Genomic DNA, 18,430 nt, shown 5'->3' with positions numbered 1-18,430 from the left:
ATCTTGAACTCCAGTTGAGTTCAAGTTATTGTTGTTCAATTGATGTTGTTATGATCTCAAATATAAGTAAACATACCTTCGTTAGCATCTTCATTTTGACAAGATTATTGATATACCCTCAGAATCTCAAGCCAGATAGTTATCCTTTGAATAATTAAGCAGCCGAAGAAAGCTAAGTAGTCAATACAAAAGTCTTTGAGTTGATTGAATTGAGGCCAAGTGTATGCTTAATGTTTGAACCTTTCGCGTGTTCTTAAGCAAATGGTTGACAATTCGAAAATTTCGATCAAGGAGCCGGTACGTCCACGCAGATTCCAGATTCAAGGGTCACCCGGTCTCGGAAGATATCATGTATAAGTAACTACTAATTAAGAAGTGAGTACAATTGATTGTCTTATAAAAAAAGAACCTTGTTTTAGTACATATAATTCATAGGGTTAGAAGGTTATAGTAACAAAGTATTGATTCAAGTGTGAACAATTAGGATTGATGCTTTACGGTCTTGAGGTAACTCATGGTGATTACCATACACTGTCTACTGAACTACTTCTATGTTAATTGTACAGCTATTTTGTAACAATTACGATTATTTTGTATATATTCATATATCAAAAACACCAGGGTATATGCTATTATCTAAATAGACAATCAAATGGTTTTTTGAATAGTTTTTGTCCTTTTATACAGCTTAGTTCTAAAATGATTAAGTGTAAATTTCTTATCATAGAGCTGTTGCAATCATCATGATGGAAAGCAACAATGAAACAAATGAAGATCCACCAATACTATTAGCAAGATTTGATGAGCTTCCTTCAGTACTACTACTGCTACCGTATTGATTCCATCCTCCTGATCCAGAGGTTGTAGAACTGGAACCCGAGTCACTGTCATCACTATCACTATCACTACCAGAGGTAGATGTTGAGCCACTTGAGGTTTTGGTACTTCCAGATTTAGTTGAAGAGTCAGAATCTGATGAAGACGATGACTTTCCTTCATCTGGATCCAGTCCACTAGCCTCATCTGATCCCAATACTGTTTCCTCATCACTTATAACAATATCATCCTGGTCAAAACTACTTGAGGAGTTGAAGATGTATGAAACATCACCTTCAATCAACGTATCTTCTGGAGCTTCATAGCACTCTATACTAACATTTTTCAGAAGCATATAGTAATAACCGTAGTCTTTAATATCATCTGCATCCCAATCAATAGCACCACCAGCCCAAGCGATGGTACCAACGCTGTTATCAGAGTCACCCCCAGGCCAAAGAGAAAATTGAACCCTTGAAGGTGTTTGTGGATAATGATATGAGTTTGTAGAGGAGTTCCATGTATCTTCCTTTTTCAAAGTTCTGAATGATTCACCATTTAAAGACCAAGTTAATTCTTCTGGAGTCCAATCAACCTCATAAGTATGGTAATTTTCATAAGTATCTGAAGTTGTAGCATTTCTGACATTTGAATAATTTAAAACAGCTTGATAGTAATAATTTGATTCAACAGTCGTTAGCTCAGATCCAATAAATTCAAAATCAATTTCATCTTGTGCATTTGAAAATAAAATGAAAGCAGTAACAACACCTTGTAAATGTGAAGTCTTCAAAGTTGCAGAAATTTTACCAAACCAAACGTAACGTGATGAAGATAAAACTGTACCAGATGATTGATTTGGCATTGCAAGTAGTAAAGAATCATCATAACTATCAACGTACCCATTATATATCCAGTCACCATCTTCAGGGTCACCAAGAAATTTATCTTCATCAACTAAACCATCAATACCGTTTTCGAATGTAGTTGTAATATTTTTACAAATTGGCATTGGCATACATGCTTCTTTACTATAAAAATTGAATTTGTTAATACCCACTGTCACTTTTATTCATGTTATATTGAAGATCAGATTATATTACAGTATTGCTAGATTCATAGTTATTGATCAACTAATTTTGAGCACAGCCAAATTGTACCTTTAAGATCAAATATAAATAAATCTCAATCTCCATCTTCACTTCAAATAGATACTCACGAGTATGAAAATTCTGGATGACAACCACCAAGACAAGTAATACCACTACCACATTGTCCATATTGTGAGCAGCATGGGGAATCTTCTGGGCAACTGCTGCTTGAATTACACAGTATAGTTGCTGCAACTTGACTTATAATAAGACTTGAAAAAGCCAAAACCGATAGAGAAAACCTCATGTTTTGATGTGATACTTAAAATGAATGAATTAATGAACGAATGAATATGATGAAGTGGAAAAGAATGAATTAATATAGTACCAGTGGTTAAGTATCAAAAAGACAAATTATCAAAAAATCATGAACAAAAATGCATTACAAGAGGCAAGGTTTTAAAAAGCTGAGTCTATCTATATAATTCCTGCACATTGGTATGTACGGTGCTTAGCGGTTTGCATCAAATTTCCCGATTTGGTTCGAAAAAGTTAAAACTTTGTAAAAAAAGCTTTTTTTACGCGCCAAATCTTGAACAATTTCTAGATTTGGCGCATTTTCATGGCGTTTATTAAGGTACTCATCGTCTTCTGTGCATGATAAAGTTTTGCGCTTTTGTGGTTATAAAATTTTGTGTCTAAGCCTTGAGGTTGAGTTTTGAAGAAAGCGTTGTAGTAACTTGTATTTTACGTGTTTATTGGGCATATTATAACCGTATTAAATTCTTATATATATATGATTCTAGTTAACTGTACGCAATCTATTTTGGTGATCATCTAATTTTACTGGAATAGAGCCACTTCGTTCACTGTTGCACCACTCGGTTCTTGTGGATCTAAAGCATCAGTGATCTCCACGATGATAAACTTGGTAAATAAAGTATTGTTACCAATCTCAAATTCTGTTATATTGTTTGGTAGTAATTTGATATCTTTTGAATATTCTTCTTTGTAAGGTTCACTTGTTTCAATATCTAATTTATCAACAAGTGAAGTAAATTTAATATTTTCAATGTTCATAAAAGCCTCTTCCATATCCAATGAAATTTCTTCAGTTCCATATATACTCAAGGTCTTTGCAGGTCTCTCACCCCAAATAATCAGCCCCTTAGATAATTTTTGAGGAAATCCAAGGTCAATTAATAATCTAGCAGGCTCTCTATCTAATGGCTGCCAATATGTATAATTATTACCATCAATAGCACTCAAAGGAACATCGCCAGGAACACCAACAGTCAAGTTTGTAATTGGTTTACATTCCACAGTTGAACCATCAATATTCATACCAGGAACAAATAGTGGAACTTTTAATTTTTCACCTGGTTGTAATGTATATCTTCCAGTTTTTGGGTTTCTCTCACGAACTTCAATCTCAATTGGATCATCACCTTTATGAATTATAATACCCTCAATATCAGTCACTATAACATCTAGCAATTGGTTTGAATATTTGAATCCACTAATTTTAACACCTCCTGGTAATCCAGATATAGCAATAGGGTCAAATGTCAAAAATCTATCTAATTTACCATCAGGGGTTAACTTGACAGAAAATCTTAATCCATGAACACCATATACCAAAGCTTGTAAATAACCACCATGACCAGTCATGAATGGGAAAGCAGGATTTGTACCACCATTTGTTGCAGTGTTATCATCAGCTTGTTCACTAAATTGTGCAAATGGAGCTCTCAAATAAGGCAAAACAGACTTTTGTAAATAGCTATGGACTGAACAACCTTTATTTAACAATTTTGCAGATGCAATTGAAAATACAGGGAATGTCATTGCAGGTCCAACATCAGCTTGTTTAATTGAGTAATAGTAAAGGTCTCTTTCTGCATCTTCATAGCTATGATGGTCATTGAAATCCAATGGGAAAGTTAATAACACAACGTCCGCTTGTTTAATCGATACTGAAGCATTCATACCAATGTATTCCAAAGTAATACCATCTTCAGATCTTGGAATATAAACATTATCGTTAACTTTTGCCCATTTTGGATTGATTGGCTCACCTAAATGACTAGCGGCCATTAAAGTCCATTTCATCAAGGAGTCAATACCAGCATTAGTAAAAGCACCATTATCAACATGGTTAGCATATTCATCTGGATCCGTAAGATTATGAGTAGTGAATTGATTCAAAGTTGTATTGAAGGTGACATAATCAGTCAAGAAATTTGAAGCATCTCTAAGAATTGGCCAAGCTGTATACCTTAAATATTCTTCATCACCACTTGCCAAATAAATTAACCACGAACTGTAAGCAATATCAACGTTTAAATGGTATTCATAATTAACACAAGGTCCTGTTGATGTACAATTACCAAATCTACCAGAAGTCCAAGGATAAGCAGCACCTTCGAATCCATATTCTTGAGCATTTTCAATAGCTTGATTATGTGTAAAGTTTCTATATTGACTAATGCACTTTGCGACTTGTGGAGCAAAGGGCAAAATTGCAGGTACAATCCATAAATCAGTATCCCAAAATGTCATACCACCATAACTATCTGAACTTAAACCAGTAGTACCTAATGCTGAAGTTAAGTCTCTGGTACCGATTCTTGTATTTGCATAAAGATGATAAAGACTTGATCTTGCAGCTAGAGTTAAAAATCCACTTCCAGGAATATAAATATTGGTCTCTTTAAATTGTTCATCCCATTCATGATTATGTGAGTCATATAGTTGTTGTAAACCAACACTTTGAGCAAAATCAACAATCTTTTTGGCATTTTCTAACTCGGATCCTGTACCCCTTTCTTGATACTCAGTTGATATTATTCCAGCATACTTTGTAATTTTAAATTTTTCTTTGGTTAATGTAAAATGATGTTCATTTATAACGGTTTGTCCTTCTTCATCCACATATGAGTGGGTATCATTCAAATCTAACCTTGAGTATACAGCAACTCTAGAATAATCAATATTATTAGGCGTAACTTGCATATAAATTCCTAGATCATCAACACCTATATCTTGCAAAACAGATCTTTGAGCTGTAGTAAGATTCAATTGATCTTGAACAATCATTTCAACATCTTCATCAACAGCACTCAATTCCATGGATATAAGACCCAAGGGCGCAATTTGTTTATGAGCCATAACATTAATCTTAACATTCACTTTATTTAACCAAGTTAAACGGGTTGAGACAATACCGTTTTGTAACGATAAATTTTGAACATAATTTGTAACATCGTTATCAAAAGTTTGTTGAGGATCGAAAATGTAGTGTTGGCCACCGATTGTAGCATGTAATTGTAAAACGGGCCAATAAGGAATTGCTGAAATCACACTATCTGAACCATTAGCATATAACTCAGGGAAATTGGTATCAGGTAATTCAGGTTCTAAATCAAAAAACCCAGAGACAAAAGCACCTGTATAACGTTTGTTAAATAATGGCCAACCATTTTTCAAAAATTCTTCATCCATTGAGTTTGCATGGATATTAAATTGATCATATGTGAAACCTTGACCTAATGTTGATAATCTAGCACCAATATAACCATTTGAAACATAAGCTTGTCTTGAGTAAACATTCTTGGAGAAATGTGTATGACCTAATATATTATTTCTTTCATCATAAAATGCATTACCAGAATCTGGAACTTGTCTAAACAATTTTTCACTCTTCTCAAACATTTTCAGCCATCTTGCCTTTTCATCATCTTGATCAAATGGAGAAACAGTATTCAGCACCACCGTGGGGACGAAGGCTAATAAAACCAATAGAGTTGGAAATAACAGTGTCATAGAAAATAATATAGTTTTTCTTCTCTTGGTTTTTGGTTGTCTAGATTCATTGTTTCGACTTTTATCCTTTTCAATAATGGGCATTATTCTATTGTATTTATATCTAGATAAATTTTGGTTGATCTTTTGCTGTGTGGGGTGTAACTAAATTCTAATTGTTTAGAGAATTGAACAAATACAATTGGACTGTAACGCAGATGCTGAATATAATTGTGATGAAATCTTGTATAACAACAATGTCTAATTGAGGTAAATCTTCGTAAACTAAATCTGCATAAACTGGACCTTATTCATGGAAAGTGGTGAAATCCTCGAGACTTTAAAAGCGAAAGGATTTCTATATATGTAGATCTGAAACCCGTAAGAAAACATTTGTACCCATTAAAGTTCCATAATAAAAGTCATCTTTGTGTCATCTCCCGAAAAATCCTTATTATAGTAAACGCATTTCCGAAATTTTGAAGTGGGTCCGAATTTTCGAAGCTTGCGATTCAAATTAACCGCTTAAACAAACTAGGAAATGGTTACAAACTACGTTACAACGTTATAGCATTTCAATCATGAATGAACTGTTCAAAATTGTTTGAATTACACATTTACTGAAATCATGGATCGGTTAGCTATTGTCAATCGTCTTGTTCGTATTGGAGAGAAGTAGAATGATGTCAGAATGTTGTTATAGTGTGAAATATATTTCAATTCACAATGAATGAAACCCAATTATATGGTATTCATCAAATACTAATTTAACCTGAATTTTTATACCAGGTGTGTTTAATATTGACGTCTTTACAACAGATTGTAGGTAAGATACTTAAAAGTCATTTGTATTTGTCGCTGAATTTATTTATAAGAATTAATTGAGGATTCAATTTAAGTAAAGTAATAAGATCTGAAGCATCATCATTAATTGATGCATTTTGGGTAAACTCTTTTGAAACCTGAGGTTTTCCATCATTGATTCCCAGGATCAGAATAGACGATTGAATATTATTCAATACATAATCATTTGATTTGATGGTTAAAGTTTTAAGCAAGTCATCTAGAAATTCATAAACTTGAAGTTTGGTTTTAAACTCACGGTTTGTTATTTTAACACATGATTGACCAGTAATAATCATTCTGAAATAACGTGCCGTATTAGGTTCTCCCGTTACTTTATTAAGACTTTTAGCCACAAGAGTACGACACCAATTTTTTATTGGATTAAATTTTTGGAAATTGATTGGATTCATATAGTGACTCAATCTTCTTCTTAATATATGTGAATAAGCTTTTTCTGCAGAAAGTAAATAAACGCTCAACAATTACTCTTTGAAATAGACATTCTGTGGGAAGATGTGATGAAGATCATCTCTAATAGAATCAGTACTAGATTTATTTTTGACATGTGTATGTGTGAAAACCTGTAAAACCTTGTTTCTTTATCTTCAAGATCATCTTTCCATCTAATTCTATCAAAATTATCATCCAAAGGTGCAACATCAATAGGTTCGATTTCATCTTGATCTGAATCAACTTTCAAAACTGAAGTACGTCTAAGCTGTTTTATTTCTTGATAAATCAACTTTTCCAATGATTCATGTTCACTAGATGATCCTTCAACTAATGAACTTTTCTCCATAGTCATAAGTTTATCAAACCCATCGAACATACAAATGTCTATCAAAAGTTCCTTAATAAATTTCTTCATTATTGAGTTTGGATTTTGTAAAATATTCTTTAAAATGAGTTGAATCTTTTTAAAACTTCTTATCTCAAATGGATGGTTGAATCTCTCTTCTCCATTGAATGATCTATGAGGGTTTTGGGGCCTTTTAATCTTTTTAGGACCAATACCCTTGAAATAATCTTGATCTTCAATTGCAGTATCTAAAAATTCATAATCGAATTTCTTACTCTCTTGGTCTCTTTCATAAATTGAATATGAATTATAATATTTATACTTGATAGTATCAGGCCCATTCTTTAAGAAACTTTCATCGTTAAGTTTCATCTTGGTTAATGTACTTAAAACAATTGTCAATTTTAATGTATCAAAAACTTTTGGTGCAAATGTATAGAGAAAAGACTTGTTAATTCTCAGCATGATTGAATAATTAATTTCACCATGATATGCAATGTATTCCCAAATTTCGATTGGGAGTATAATATTATTAGTAGGGTTCACATTGTAAATTGATGTAGATTCTTCAATATTATCGAACTCTAAATCTTCAAAACCTGCCTCTTCATCTGTCTTTGCTAAAGAAAATTTAACCTTTGATTTGAAATTACCAATCCACTCATATAGACCTTTTAATGTATTAAATGAATAATACCTTATTGGAAATGATAATCTATCCAATTTCCAAAAAGGTCTGTAAACTGTGTTGTAATATGAATGATGAATATAAAATATACCAAAACCTCTAGGATAACCTAACCAAATTGATAAAGCTTCATAAACATCACGTTCAGTATACAGGATATGGACTGATTCAATGCATTTGTGTAAAAATGATGTTATTAATGTTATAACAGTATTAATGATTGTGTTTAGTGTCATCATGTATATGTAATTAGTATATTTCGAATTCCCGAGTTAGATTGCAATGAGTAAAAGATAAGTTAAACGATTGCTTTTGCGATCGAATCTTCACTTTAAGTACCCAAAATTTGATAGATTAATATATTAGTTGAAGTTTCACAATTTAGTATCATGCTGCTCACAACTTTTTTCCTTGTTGGTATACTATTCGAATAAAAAAAACAAACTAGTAAAACAATGAATTAATATGGGAGACCCAATAACAATTCCGTTTTAACAATTAACTAATATAACAGTCCTACATATATACCCCACTCACCAAGCTACAAATCTGTTTTATTTTATATTGCAGATGCATATCATATACGTGTAATATATGTTGATTCTTAGATGTTCAGTTGACATTGCTATTTCTTTGGAATTTAACGACAAGTGACAACTTGTAACCATACCAGTAATGACTAGCGCTATTACTGGTGTCCTTGAACTTCTCAATACATGGTTTCATGCTTTGAACCTAAGGTTACGTATGTTCGAGCAGACTAGTGGATATTAAATATTCAGATTATCACCTTATTGTTCAAAAGAAGAACAATGGATCAACTAACATTTGATAGAGACGCCAGACAATTAATATTATCCAAACGAGCTTACACAATTGAATCCATTTCATATTACCTGACACTTCATTAAATAATCATTTATATTCACTTTAACTTTCCAACAGAACTTTACGTAGAAACATTCACTAATAAACCGCCAGCTGATCACTTTAAAAATCACCAAAATCCCCAGGAATTTAAACCTTTCAAACCAAATGCTGAGTAAGCGCTGACCTAAAACACCCGCGAATCGATCTCCCCGGTAGCTGGGGTGTCACCCGCTCTTTCACTTAACTACTACAGTGCGCTTACCACCCAGCTAGCCAATAAAATCGCTTGTTCGTTCGAGGCCCAATGAAAAAATCCCACCTCCCAAAATTTCCAAAAATCGATCCCTTTTTCAAAATTCAACACCTTGAAACCTTCATTCTCTCTTCTTTTTAAAACAACAAGTTCAATTTTAAGATCATTGGAAAAGGTGGCAACCTCTTTTTATATTCCTAATTGAATTATTCTAAACAATGCTTTCCCGTTCTGCTATCCGCACTGCTGCTAGATCAGTTGTTGCTGCTAATGCTGCTCGTTCAATCAACCGTGTTGTAAGTAATGAATTCAAAGATATCAAATGAAAAAAATCAATCATTGGAATAAAACAATTGAGAATTGAATGAACCAAGCAATTGAAAAGAGAATGAGTTATTCAATTGATCCACAAATCTACAAAAATTGATGTCAATTGATTGAGATTTATTAAAGTTTGTGTTTTTTGGAAGACTACTGGGGAGAAATTTTTATATGGGTGTCAATTATGGATCAAAAAATCATCAATTGTACTCAATTAAATAATCAAATCAATTGAGTATGCAATCTATTCAACTGTTCATATTCTCAATTGCAATTCCAATGAATTTATTTTGAATGCTTTTACTAACAATTGCTATTAGGCTCGTCCAGCTTTAATGGTCGCCGGTCGTCGTTTCGCTTCAGCTAAAGCTCAACCAACTGAAGTTTCTTCAATCTTAGAAGAACGTATCAGAGGTGTCTCTGAAGAAGCTAACTTAAATGAAACTGGTAGAGTTTTATCTGTTGGGTAAGTTTACATTCTTATTTTTTTTTTGGCTCGCATTTTAGGAGGGAAGGAAATCAACAGATTGAAAGATTTCAGTACAAGCATAGAGGATTTTAATCAGATTCAATACATCATCGTGAAATTCAAAAGTCAATTGATATAATGCTTTAAATCTCAACAGTTGTTGTCACCAAAAGTTTGTCTTCGATTCGTCGTTTAGTGCAAAATTTCCCATCCCCTAGTTTTTCTTGCACCCATGTTTTTTTCTTCCCGAGTTTTTTTCTTCGTCCACCCCCTGAAAAATTTTAAGCTCAATCAAAACAAGAATAACAACAACACAACAACATTGAAACTCAAATAACTCAATTGAATTATAATCTTGTTCATCTTACTCTCCTAATTGTTGTTGTCAAGGAAAAAAATCATTCAGCTTTTCTGAATTAATTACTAACTAAATATAATAGTGATGGTATTGCCCGTGTTTTCGGTTTAAACAATGTCCAAGCTGAAGAATTAGTTGAATTCTCTTCAGGTGTTAAAGGTATGGCCTTAAATTTGGAACCAGGTCAAGTCGGTATTGTCTTGTTCGGTTCTGATCGTTTAGTTAAAGAAGGTTCAACCGTTAAACGTACTGGTAAAATTGTTGATGTTCCAGTCGGTCCAAAATTATTAGGTAGAGTTGTTGATGCTTTAGGTAACCCAATTGATGGTAAAGGTCCAATTGAATCTGAAAAACATTCAAGAGCTCAAGTTAAAGCTCCAGGTATTTTACCAAGAAGATCAGTTTTCGAACCAGTTCAAACTGGTTTAAAATCTGTTGATGCTTTAGTCCCAATTGGTAGAGGTCAAAGAGAATTGATTATTGGTGATCGTCAAACCGGTAAAACCGCTGTTGCTATTGATACCATCTTAAATCAAAAAAGATGGAACAACGGTGCTGATGAATCTAAAAAATTATACTGTGTTTACGTTGCTGTCGGTCAAAAAAGATCAACTGTTGCTCAATTAGTTCAAACTTTAGAACAACATGATGCTTTGAAATACTCCATCATTGTTGCTGCTACTGCTTCAGAAGCTGCTCCATTACAATATATTGCTCCTTTCACCGCTTCTGCTATTGGTGAATGGTTCAGAGACAATGGTAGACACGCTTTAATCATCTATGATGATTTATCAAAACAAGCTGTTGCTTACCGTCAATTATCTTTGTTATTGAGACGTCCACCAGGTCGTGAAGCTTACCCAGGTGATGTTTTCTACTTACATTCAAGATTATTAGAAAGAGCTGCTAAATTAAACGATTCATTAGGTGGTGGTTCATTAACTGCTTTACCAGTTATTGAAACCCAAGGTGGTGATGTTTCAGCTTATATTCCAACTAACGTTATTTCCATTACTGATGGTCAAATTTTCTTAGAAGCTGAATTATTCTACAAAGGTATCAGACCAGCTATTAACGTTGGTTTATCAGTTTCTCGTGTCGGTTCTGCTGCTCAAGTTAAAGCTATGAAACAAGTTGCTGGTTCATTAAAACTTTTCTTAGCCCAATACAGAGAAGTTGCTGCTTTCGCTCAATTCGGTTCTGATTTAGATGCTTCAACTAAACAAACTTTAGCTAGAGGTGAACGTTTAACTCAATTATTGAAACAAAAACAATACTCACCATTAGCTGCTGAAGAACAAGTTCCATTGATCTACGCTGGTGTTAACGGTTTCTTAGATCAAGTTGCTTTAGAAAGAATTGGTGAATTTGAAACTGAATTCTTAGCTACCTTAAAAGCTAACAACACTGACATTCTTGATGCTATTAGAGAAAAAGGTCAATTATCTGATGAATTGTTAGGTAAATTGAAATCTGCTACTGAACAATTCGTTGCTACTTTCTAAATTTAGTTTTAGTTTGTTTGCATCTGAGTTCATTAACAAAAACTTTATTCTAGAAATTATCTAGATTATTCAGTCATATATTCATATTTCAATTAACTTTTTTATATATCAAACAAATCTGATGTTATTATGCCTTCATAGAAAAAAAAATGCAAAAAATATAAAAATAATTCCGGGAAAGATTATCTTTGAAAGAATCATTAATGAACGGTTTTATTTTATAAATTAAATAAAATTACACTTAAAATAAATATGTCACGATAAATTTTGAAAATGTAGTTAAAATCTCCTGATTTGTTTCAATTTATAATTATACATCTTAGTAAAATTTGACATCACCAACACTTTGGTCGCGAAGTTTTGAGATTGTTGTAGGTGAAAAAACCTCCAGCCTAATATGGAAGATAATATCCAACATTCGGTCAAATAGATATCAGAGGCTCTCTCAGTAAGGTTGATCTGCTATTTATATATACAATGAGTGAAAGAGTCACATTTGATGAGCTGTATCGTCGCTCTACACAATATAGAAAATGGTCATTCACAAAAGATGGACTACAGCAAAGAAGAAGATCAATTAATCAAAAAGGTTTAGATCGAGTTGAAAAAGTATTGAATGAAACACCAGAAGTTGATTCAAGTCAGATTGAAAGAGTTACAGTGGATGAAGAACAAAAATTGATTTCTTTCCATTCAAGAAGGATAATAATGCTAGCCAAATACTTTAATATGCCATCTCAGGTCCGAGTAAGTCATTTTGAAGCTTGACAAAATTTGACAATTGAAAACTAACATTACATCTTTAGGCTACTGCTATTTCATTTTTAAGAAAGTTTTATCTTGTGAATAGTGTAATGGAATATCATCCAAAATTAGTTCTTTTGACATGTTTATTTTTAGCTGCTAAATCAGAAAATTTCTTTATAAGTATAGCGTCTTTTTCTAAAAGAATTCCCAAAACAACACCAGAGTCTATTTTATCTTTAGAATTTGAAATTTTACAATCGCTACAATTCACTTTATTTGTTCATCATCCATTTAGACCATTATATGGATTTTTCTTTGATATACAAGAAGTTTTGAAAGGTGAAATATCTGTTAAAGAATTGGGTAAAATTTATGACGGTGCTAGAAATTTGATCAATGATGCTTTAATCTCTGATGCTGTTTATTATTACACCCCACCACAAATAGCACTAGCATGTCTAAAACAAATAGATGAAGGTGTTACATTGAAATATTTGAGAAAAAAGTTTGGACAATCTGATGTTAAAAAGGAAAAGGTAGAAATTAAAGAAGTTAAAGAAGAGGATCAAGAAATGAAAGATGAAACACCACAAGAAAAAAAGATTGAAAATCATCTTGAACAATTAATAAAAGTTATAACGGATTGTCATCAAGTTATCTCTACAGCACAAGATCCAACTAAAGAAGAAGCCACAATAATTGATAAAAAAGTCCAATATTGTTTGAATCCATCATTATTATTGAAAAGAAAGAGAGAAGGTGAAACACCTGAATCTCAAGATCCAAATAAAAGACAAAGGACAGAATCTGTTGAACCTTCTTCCACCACACCAGCTACGAACTAGACTAATAAATATAAATCATTTCATGACAATCTTCAAGTAGATTTATAATTACAAATCGATCGATTAATTGTAGAGTATACGTAAGCAGTGACTCGCATATTGTAGTTTGGTTCAATGATTCTGAAATTGATCTATAAATCAGCCTTGTAATGATCTTAATGCAGTATAAAAGGCGAGTACAATTGGTATTTGTGGACCGCGAATATGAAGATAAGTTTTCCTTGGGTTGTCATGGAGATTATTTAAATGTAAACAAAAGTCAGTTTGTGATCCATAAGTGAAAAAGGAACTATTGAAATCCCAAACTTTAGAAAGAAGCCAGGAAAGGACTGACAAGCTAACCATCAAAAGATATAAGATACAAGATGGCTTATGTTCAATCAAAAGTGATGAAGAAGAGGCTTCAAGAGAAGCGTAGGGTTAGTGGTGCTTCGTTGTTGAGGGATGAACTTGATAATGATAATGCTGGAAAGAGTTCGCTTTTGGATAGTTTACCAGCATTTCAGCAAAATAAAGGTGTTATGATGGCTAATTTTGAAGAATGGATCAAGATGGCAACTGATAACAAGATCAATACCACAAACAGTTGGAATTTTGCATTGATTGATTATTTCTATGATTTAAACGTGTTAAGAGAAAGTGATAATAACATCAATTTTCAAAAAGCTAGTGCCACATTAGATGGGTGTGTTAAGATTTATTCATCAAGAGTTGATTCTGTGGCTACAGAAACTGGTAGATTACTTAGTGGTCTTGCAGCTAGAAAACAACAAGAAGCTGAACAAAAGGCAAAAAATCGTGAAAATGGTGAAGCCAATGAAGATGGCGAAGAAGGTGATAGTGATGTTGAAGTAGATGAGGATGGTGAACCTACAACTAAGAAGGCTCGTAGAAACAGATATGTTAAAAAGGAGCTGGGTGATACATTGGTTCCATTTGAATCTATACAAGTTAAAAAGCTATCACAAGAGCTGAGTATAGATCCTTTATTCAAGAAAACCTTAGCTGAATTTGATGAAGGTGGTGCTAAAAGTTTATTGTTGAACACTTTACATATGGATAATCATACAAGAGTTGTTTTCGATGCTACAACTGGTGAGTCTAAGGAAAATCTGCGTGATGATGAAGATCCAGATCAAGAAGAGGACAAGGTTAAAGATGAAGATCATGATATCAATATGGAAATGTCTGGTATCGAAGAAGGAGATATAAATATTGGTGATTTAAAACATCTTGTTTATAATGAAGATGAAGACCTTGATGATCTGTTGGTATGTCCTTCTTTTGAACATCTAGGATCTGTGCTGAAAGATGTTAATAGAGCCAAATCCTTGTTGAATGATGTTAACCAGCAAAATATAAATATTCCTGATGATTTCTCCGCTTCACATCATAGTATCAATGCCTCTAATGCTGGAGGAAATGATGATTTTGGATTTGATTTCGGTGGTGCTAATGATTTTGATGATGATGATGGTGGTAATTCGTTTGGTGATTTAGACCAAGAAGCTGCAGCTGTTTTATTCCAAGATGAAAATCAAGACCCAGATGATGAAGATACAAAAATTGTTGCAAACGTTGTTGATCAAGATCTTATGGCATATTTTGATCATACACTGAGAAGAAATTGGGCAGGTCCTGAACATTGGAAAGTTAAACAATTAAAAAAAGGTAAACAAGATCTTCAATCATCTACTAATAACGGTGCTGAAAAGAAGAGAAAACCTAAGAAGGAACTTGTCATAAATTTTATGGAAGAGAATGATGAAGATGAAGAAGATAAAATTTTTGCAAAAAGTAAAAATCCCACAACAATACCCGTTGAACAACAAGAATCAGAAGATACACATTTACTACCCGATGATGTCTATTTTTCTTCTGAGCAGCTAGTTAGATTATTCCTCAAACCAGATCAGAAATTAAAAGTGTTTCAAAAGAAATCCAAACAGACTAAATTTGAAGAAGCAGATCAAACAAGACAAGAAGACAATAGACAAGTTGATGCAACATTTTGGGCTGATAACTATAAGAATAATGATAATCAAGATGATGGATTTGATGACTATGCTGGTGGTGGTGACGATATTGATTTTGGAGGACCTGATGACTTTGATGATGGTGATAATATTTTCAATACAGATAATATCGAAGATAAACTTGAATTTGGAACACAACTTATCACAGGTGGGAAGAAAGTTAAATCAGAATATGTCAATTATTCAAAAACAGCTAAGAATGTCAATGTTAAGTACTTGAAAGATAATCTTTGGGATGCAATTGAAGTTAAGAAAGAAGAACCTGAACGAAACTTTAGTGAAGTGGTCCAAGATATTGGTAAGTTGTATCCAAAGGAAGAAAAGAAAGATTTATCCACCAGTTTTTTCTTCATTTGTCTCTTACATTTGGCAAATGAACACTCCTTGGACCTTGAAAGTAATGAGCAGCTCACTGATTTACGGATCAAAGGTTTAATACCATAAACAATGATATAATGGACTTATAGATAACTTTTATAAAACATTTAATGAATAAATTATGTATTTCGTTACTAATCTCTTATGTAAATACACAATAATCGCGAATGCGCGAATTCGTTTTTTGAACACGAGAAATTCTGAGATTCTGGACAATTCCAATAGAAGCGCGGGAATCGAGATCGTTGGGTAGGGTTTTGGCTTGGGAGCCTAAATTAATTAATTACTCAGTTGGAATAAGCTAGAGAAATATTTGGATTTATCATCTATACTCCTCTCCATTTCTATTCATATTCCAAACATTTCCCGTGGTCTGAGTTTTTGCTATTCAAAAGTGCAAAATAGTTAGTTAAATTTCAGCTCCACTATTGGCTTTCGCTTTTCCCAGAATTAATTTTGAGTCAAAAACCAACTGAGGTTTTCACAATATTATACACATTGATTATAAATTGCCACTAAACAAAGATATATGATCAGAACGTCAAACTTGATAAATAGGGCTGGTCCTCAGATATTGAGGATACATGCTTCCAGGTATGCCCTTCCTGCTGTCAAAAAAGTCTTTTCACAGAGCATTAGATTAGCTTCAAGCTCAACATATTCACAATTAGCATCAAAGGAACAATTAGCAAATCGTGAGCTAAGTAATCCAGAAATTCAAGCAGATTTCTTTAAAAGTCTGTTGAAGGCAAATTATCCACAATATGTTGTATCAAGATATGAAACTGGAGGTATTGCAACTTCAAATGAATGTACTCAAATATACGGTGAAGCTTTGAAAAAATTAGGTAAATTTGCCGAAGCTGATGCTGTTTTCAAAAGTATTCCAGCTGGAGGATCTAATGTTGGGTTAGGTAATAGTGGTTTGAATTATGGAAGTCGTAATGAACCTGTTCATGTTGTCATTACTGAATCTACTTGGACTATGGTTTCCAAATGGATTAAATGGTTAATTCCAGTTGGGTTAATTACTTGGGGTGTTATGGAAGGTTTCACATATTTGGTTGAATCTGGTACAATTTTCAAAAGTTCAGAAGTTGCTGATAAATCAGTTGATATGTCAAAAGTTACTGTTAAATTTGAAGATGTTAGAGGTGCTGATGAAGCTCGTGCTGAATTAGAAGAAATTGTTGATTTTTTGAAAGATCCAACAAAATTCACTGGGTTAGGTGGTAAATTACCAAAAGGTGTTTTATTAACAGGTCCTCCAGGTACTGGTAAAACTTTATTAGCAAGAGCTACTGCAGGTGAAGCTGGTGTTCCATTTTTTTTCATGTCAGGTTCAGAATTTGATGAATTATATGTAGGTGTTGGTGCTAAAAGAGTTCGTGAATTGTTTACTCAAGCAAGAGCTCATTCACCAGCTATTATTTTCATTGATGAATTAGATGCTATTGGAGGTAAACGTAATCCAAAAGATCAAGCTTATGCTAAACAAACTTTGAATCAATTGTTAGTTGAATTGGATGGGTTTTCACAAACCACAGGTATTATAATTATTGGTGCTACAAATTTCCCAGAATCATTAGATAAAGCTTTAACACGTCCTGGTAGATTTGATAAATTGGTTAATGTTGATTTACCAGATGTTCGTGGTCGTGCCGATATCTTAAAACATCATATGAAGAATGTTGAAATTGCTAAAAATGTTGATCCAACAATCATTGCAAGAGGTACACCAGGTTTATCAGGTGCTGAATTAATGAACTTAGTTAATCAAGCTGCTGTTTATGCTTCTCAACAAAATGCTTTAGCTGTTGATATGAACCATTTCGAATGGGCTAAAGATAAGATCTTAATGGGTGCAGCAAGAAAAACTATGGTTATGACTGAAGCTACAAGAAGAGCTACTGCTTATCATGAAGCTGGTCATGCTATTATGGCATTATATACCCCAGGTGCTACATCATTATATAAAGCTACAATTTTACCAAGAGGTCGTGCTTTAGGTATAACTTTCCAATTACCAGAAATGGATAAAGTTGATATTACTAAAAGAGAATGTCTTGCAAGATTAGATGTATGTATGGGTGGTAAAATTGCTGAAGAAATGATTTATGGATTAGAAAATACAACAAGTGGATGTGGTTCAGATTTAAGTAATGCTACAAATACAGCAAGAGCCATGGTTACCCAATATGGTATGTCAACTAAAGTTGGTCCAATCTCATTAGCTGAAAAATGGGAATCATGGTCACCAAAATTACGTGATACTGCAGATAATGAAGTTTTAGAAATGTTGAAAGATTCAGAAGAAAGAACTAGACAAGTATTAAAAGAAAAACATCAAGAATTAGAAAGATTAGCTCAAGGATTAATTGAATATGAAACATTAAATAAAGAAGAAATTGAAAAAATTGTTAAAGGTGAATCAATTGGAAGAAGTAAAACTGTTACAAATACCGTTGTTGATTCTCCAGATGATGATGAACGCCAAAAGATTGGTAAACAACCATTTCCTATAATGACTGAAGCATAAAGAAATCCCCATGTATTAATAGTATTATATTAGACTTACTATACGACAGAAAACAAAGAAAAAAA

General features: G+C 33.0%; 8 protein-coding genes across 8 annotated transcripts; 4 read left to right on the top strand and 4 right to left on the bottom strand.

Annotated features, from left to right (window-relative positions):
- Nucleotides 1-721: 721 nt before the first annotated feature.
- CRR1 (putative glycosylase) lies at nucleotides 722-1,828 on the bottom strand (the record flags this gene model as incomplete). Its single annotated transcript, XM_011275271.1, has 1 exon — nucleotides 722-1,828. One exon carries the CDS (start codon nucleotides 1,826-1,828, stop codon nucleotides 722-724), a length of 1,107 nt encoding a protein of 368 aa, XP_011273573.1.
- A 922-nt stretch (nucleotides 1,829-2,750) lies between these two features.
- ATH1 (alpha,alpha-trehalase ATH1) lies at nucleotides 2,751-5,816 on the bottom strand (the record flags this gene model as incomplete). Its single annotated transcript, XM_011275270.1, has 1 exon — nucleotides 2,751-5,816. One exon carries the CDS (start codon nucleotides 5,814-5,816, stop codon nucleotides 2,751-2,753), a length of 3,066 nt encoding a protein of 1,021 aa, XP_011273572.1.
- Nucleotides 5,817-6,553: 737 nt separating this feature from the next.
- On the bottom strand, nucleotides 6,554-6,967 carry BN7_4135 (uncharacterized protein; the record flags this gene model as incomplete). Its single annotated transcript, XM_011275269.1, has 1 exon — nucleotides 6,554-6,967. One exon carries the CDS (start codon nucleotides 6,965-6,967, stop codon nucleotides 6,554-6,556), a length of 414 nt encoding a protein of 137 aa, XP_011273571.1.
- Nucleotides 6,968-7,032: 65 nt separating this feature from the next.
- On the bottom strand, nucleotides 7,033-8,283 carry BN7_4134 (uncharacterized protein; the record flags this gene model as incomplete). The annotated part of the gene is made up of 1 exon (XM_011275268.1): nucleotides 7,033-8,283. One exon carries the CDS (start codon nucleotides 8,281-8,283, stop codon nucleotides 7,033-7,035), a length of 1,251 nt encoding a protein of 416 aa, XP_011273570.1.
- Nucleotides 8,284-9,385: 1,102 nt separating this feature from the next.
- On the top strand, nucleotides 9,386-11,820 carry ATP1 (F1F0 ATP synthase subunit alpha; the record flags this gene model as incomplete). The annotated part of the gene is made up of 3 exons (XM_011275267.1): nucleotides 9,386-9,463; nucleotides 9,809-9,954; nucleotides 10,398-11,820. 3 exons carry the CDS (start codon nucleotides 9,386-9,388, stop codon nucleotides 11,818-11,820), a joined length of 1,647 nt encoding a protein of 548 aa, XP_011273569.1.
- Nucleotides 11,821-12,297: 477 nt separating this feature from the next.
- CCL1 (TFIIH complex kinase subunit CCL1) lies at nucleotides 12,298-13,412 on the top strand (the record flags this gene model as incomplete). The annotated part of the gene is made up of 2 exons (XM_011275266.1): nucleotides 12,298-12,567; nucleotides 12,627-13,412. The coding sequence occupies 2 exons, from the start codon at nucleotides 12,298-12,300 to the stop codon at nucleotides 13,410-13,412; spliced, it is 1,056 nt and encodes a 351-aa protein (XP_011273568.1).
- A 365-nt stretch (nucleotides 13,413-13,777) lies between these two features.
- BRN1 (condensin subunit BRN1) lies at nucleotides 13,778-15,892 on the top strand (the record flags this gene model as incomplete). The annotated part of the gene is made up of 1 exon (XM_011275265.1): nucleotides 13,778-15,892. The coding sequence occupies one exon, from the start codon at nucleotides 13,778-13,780 to the stop codon at nucleotides 15,890-15,892; it is 2,115 nt and encodes a 704-aa protein (XP_011273567.1).
- Nucleotides 15,893-16,355: 463 nt separating this feature from the next.
- YME1 (i-AAA protease YME1) lies at nucleotides 16,356-18,365 on the top strand (the record flags this gene model as incomplete). Its single annotated transcript, XM_011275264.1, has 1 exon — nucleotides 16,356-18,365. One exon carries the CDS (start codon nucleotides 16,356-16,358, stop codon nucleotides 18,363-18,365), a length of 2,010 nt encoding a protein of 669 aa, XP_011273566.1.
- Nucleotides 18,366-18,430: the final 65 nt, after the last annotated feature.

The sequence above is a fragment of the Wickerhamomyces ciferrii genome, contig 00143 (assembly GCF_000313485.1).
Source record: "Wickerhamomyces ciferrii WGS project CAIF00000000 data, strain NRRL Y-1031 F-60-10, contig 00143, whole genome shotgun sequence".
NCBI classification, from domain to species: domain Eukaryota; kingdom Fungi; phylum Ascomycota; class Saccharomycetes; order Phaffomycetales; family Wickerhamomycetaceae; genus Hansenula; species Hansenula ciferrii.
Note: the sequence above shows the minus strand (reverse complement) of the source record. Positions and strands in the feature narration are given on the sequence as shown.